The 4398-nt window shown below is 38.9% G+C and overlaps 1 protein-coding gene across 1 annotated transcript; it reads left to right on the top strand.

Annotated features, from left to right (window-relative positions):
- The first annotated feature begins 1785 nt into the window (after nt 1-1785).
- LOC115242407 lies at nt 1786-2133 on the top strand. The gene has a single exon (XM_029818670.1). It carries the CDS (start codon nt 1786-1788, stop codon nt 2131-2133), a length of 348 nt encoding a protein of 115 aa, XP_029674530.1.
- Nucleotides 2134-4398: the final 2265 nt, after the last annotated feature.

Raw genomic sequence — 4398 nt, forward strand, 5'->3', positions numbered from 1 at the left:
GATATGCGTAATCCATTGTTAAGTAACAAGGGATACAAGTATAAATATATAATAGCGCCATTAATCTCTATTAAAAATATAATAGCGCCTGGAAAAAAAGCTGGAAGAGGTATAAACATACCGCGTGCTATGACGTTAAACGATAATAAGATCGATTACGTGCATTCGAATGATCCCAACGAGTTGGTAGATCGCTTGCGATTGCTGGAAGCTTCACGTCAAGCAGGCAACAATGCCCACGACAATGAAATATTATCAATTATCGAGGAACTTTGCGAAGCTGGTCTTATTATAAATTAATCTATGTGTCGGCGAAACGAGTCAGTCTGTCATTATTGTTTGTATCGAAATATCGATTAATAAATTTGGATTATCGTTGGGAACACCGAACAACTCATACTATCAATGGAATGGATTACTAAGAAATTACGTGCGCGATAACGCTCTGTGTCAAAACTTGAGAACAAAATAATCACGCTCGAGACGAATGTGCAAACGCTGCAAATAATGATGGATGAGATGCAGAAAATGCTTCGGTATGCAACTCACGCGCAGACTACATATAATTCAGCGCAGGAGAAGAAAGATATATAAACAATATACGTGGAGGAATTATCTCATTATTGCAAATTATGCCTCGATCAAATATGTCGCAAAAGACCCCTGAAAAACAGCTGCTTGTGAAAGAATTGCATGCTCCAGCGAGAAAAAATTTCCCACGTAGACGTGTCACAGTACGCGGATACGACGATCTGTGGCAGGCGGACGTGGTCGAGATGCGTCCATATGCACGATTCAACAAAGGCTACAACTACATACTCACAGTTATCGATGTGTTGAGCAAGTATGCGTGAGCTGTACCGCTCAAGAGTAAGAGTGGAAACGAGATGTCGGATACGATCGCAAAGATAATTCGAGACGATGGAAGATGCCCGAAAAATTTTCAAACCGACAGAGGAAAAGAATTTTACAACGCAAATGTACAGAAACTCGTGAAGAAGCATAGCATTAATCATTATTCGACGTACTCTGTCATGAAAGCCTCGGTCGTGGAACGATTCAACCGAACGATCGAGGAACTTTGCGAAGCTGGTCTTATTATAAATTAATCTATGTGTCGGCGAAAAGAGTCAGTCTGTCATTATTGTTTGTATCGAAATGTCGATTAATAAATTTGGATTATCGTTGGGAACACCGAACAACTCATGCTATCAATGGAATGGGTTACTAAGAAATTACGTGCGCGATAACGCTCTGTGTCTGACAGCCTCCGGCTTTGACGCAAGGTCGCGCAAGATATGAGGCGTAGCGCAACCGGAAGATGATACTGATGCCGCAAACAGACAGTACGTGGAAATACGTGTCAAGCTTTTGGAGGATAGACTGGAAGAACTTGAGAAAAAAATAATCATGCTCGAGACAAATATGCAGACGCTGCAAATAATGATGGATGAGATGCAGAAAATGCTTCGGTATGCAACTCACGCGCAGACTACATCTAATTCAGCGCAGGAGAAGAGACGATAGAAGATGCCCGAAAAATTTTCAAACCGACAGAGGAAAAGAATTTTACAACGCAAACGTACAGAAACTTGTGAAGAAACAGAGCATTAATCATTATTCGACGTACTCTGTCATGAAAGCCTCAGTCGTGGAAAGATTCAACCGAACGTTAAAGAACAATATGTGGAAAATGTTTACGCTTAATGGAAGTTACAAGTGGATCGACGCGTTGTCCCGGCTCGTTGGAGAGTATAATGCGCGAAAACATCGCACTATCGCGGTATGAAACCTATCGATGTTACCCCCGCGACCGCCGATAAATTTTTAAATACAGTATACAGCAACGTAAAGGTTGCGGCACCGGCAAGATTTAAAGTAGGCGATCCGGTACGCGTGAGTAAAGCCAAGACCATCTTTAAGAAAGGTTACACGCTAAATTGGTCGACCGAAGTGTTTAAGATTGTTAAAGTGCAAAAACCTAATCCCGTGATCTATGTACTCAAAGATTCATGTGGAAATCCCGTCGCCGGCGGATTTTACGAATACGAGTTACAACGCGTTGCTAATCCCGACGTACATCTCGTGGAAAAGGTGATACGCAAAAAGGGCGACGAGGTTTATGTGAAATGACTGGGATTTGATGCAACACACAATTCTTGGATACATAAAAATAATATATTATAAATATGTTAACAATAATACATAATAATATTTTACAAATATAAACAAAATTGTATACATTATAAAATATACATATAATTTACAATAAATATACATATAATTTTAATTTACAATAAATATACGTAATTTTTATTTACAATAAATATACATGCTTTTTATTTACAACGGTATTTTATAATGTCCCCACGGTAGCGTGTCGGTGGTTTCGGGTACGATATACCGTTTGTCATCGTACGGACTTAGAGCAATTTTTGTCTCGCGGATGGTGTATACTTCGTGTAATTCAGATCTTATACAAGATTGCTGACGCGTCTTTTCAATCTCTTCGTTCAAACACCGCGTGTAATCGTCGAATGTTATCGTTCTCGCGACGACGTTACTCTTGACGCCTTTTACTTTTTTCGTGTCTTTCTTAACATCTACTCGCAACTCGTACATTTTTGCCCTAAGCCCGACGAATTCGGTCATGATGGCGCCATTATTTTCATGCTTCATTAAACCTGGTATTTTTTTATTCGCGAGCGGTATACTGTACACATTGTCCACCGCATAATCGCTGGTATCGAATCTGTTGACGTTGCGCTTTATATTGTCATATACATCTTCACACTCGATGTGATATATGAGACTGTCAGTGTCGGTGTACAGACTTTACATTTCTCTCGATACATAGGTTCCATGTAATCGTAGTGAAACTCGTACAAACATGTCTTGGATATGTCTAGTATACACATACCCACGTAGATTGGTTTATTAAATTTAACTTCGAGATTGCGCAATTCAACGGCGATCAGATTCTCCGAAAAGACGCTTCTACTATGAAAATTTGGTTTTGCGATCATCGCCTCTGCGCCATATCTTCCATCTCAATGTGCTATAAGCTTAACCCTTTCGCGCCGAGCGCCGCATATATGCAGCATCCACTCGACGACCTGTGGGTACGGGCGCCGCATATATGCGAGATCCACTCGACGACCTGTGGGTACGAGCGCCGCATATATGCGGCATCGAAATGACGTGTATACAAATGCCATCTATAGTCGATGGCAACATTTTTCGTTACCGGCAGAACATTTTCTTTTGATTTTATTGACATATTGGATTAATCATTTCTTAAAAGTGCTCTTTGTTGAAACCACATCCAAACGTATTACGCAATAAACTGCAAACATCAAGACGATCGTTTACTGTTTTATACCAAATATTCTATCGAATTCATTCGACAGTAAACGATTTTTCATATTCGGTTTTTACAGGAATTAGGAATAGATCGGCTTAAGGTATAATTCTTAACTCTTAAAAATTAGAATTTTCAGGTTCGGGTTCTGTTAGAAAATGTATTTACAAAAATAGTTTAGGCCCTTTCAGAATGAGTACAAAGCATAAAAAAAGTATTATGTTTGAAACTGAGGTAACCGATTCTGAAAATGAAAATAATGTCCACCGGTGTAAAAGACAACGGAGAAATATATGCAGCACTTCAGAATCAGATGCAGAGTTAATTGAAGATAATACCAAGGACATCCAGTGCAACGCAACATGGACATCGAAAAATTTCACACCAATGATTCATCAATTTTCCTCAAAAAATTCAGGACTGAAAAAGAAAATAGGAAGATCCTCAAAAATTATCGACTACTTTGAATTATTCATTTATCAAGAGCTCGTAGAATATATTGTAGATGAGACCAATTATTACTCGGCTCAAAAGAGCAATAACAACATGGACACTCAAAAAATCACGACACTAGAGGGAATGTACTGTTTCTTTACGTTGTCATTACTCATGACACGTAATAAAAAACTAGCGTTACACGAGTATTGGAGTACAGATAAATATTTACGCAGTAGTATTTTTAGTGAAATAATGACCAGAGATCGGTATCTTTGGATACTACAGATGATACATTTTACCCGTCAACAAGGGCGTGCTGATGATCGTATATATAAAATAAGGGACCTAATAAACATGCTGCGAAAATCGTTCTGCGACACATTTTATCCGTATGAAAAAGTTTGCATTGATGAAAGCTTGATGTTATACAAAGGTCGCCTGTCCTTCAAGCAGTACATTCCCTCTAAAAGGAATCGATTTGGAATAAAATCATACATACTCTGTGACCATATGATTTCCACTATGCATACTGTAAATTTTGAAGCAGTATCGAAATATGGAGGGGAACAGAGTGTCCAGAAGCCTCTATGCGTAATAGA

This window comes from Formica exsecta, unplaced genomic scaffold (assembly GCF_003651465.1).
Source record: "Formica exsecta isolate Colony F162 unplaced genomic scaffold, ASM365146v1 scaffold594, whole genome shotgun sequence".
NCBI classification, from domain to species: domain Eukaryota; kingdom Metazoa; phylum Arthropoda; class Insecta; order Hymenoptera; family Formicidae; genus Formica; species Formica exsecta.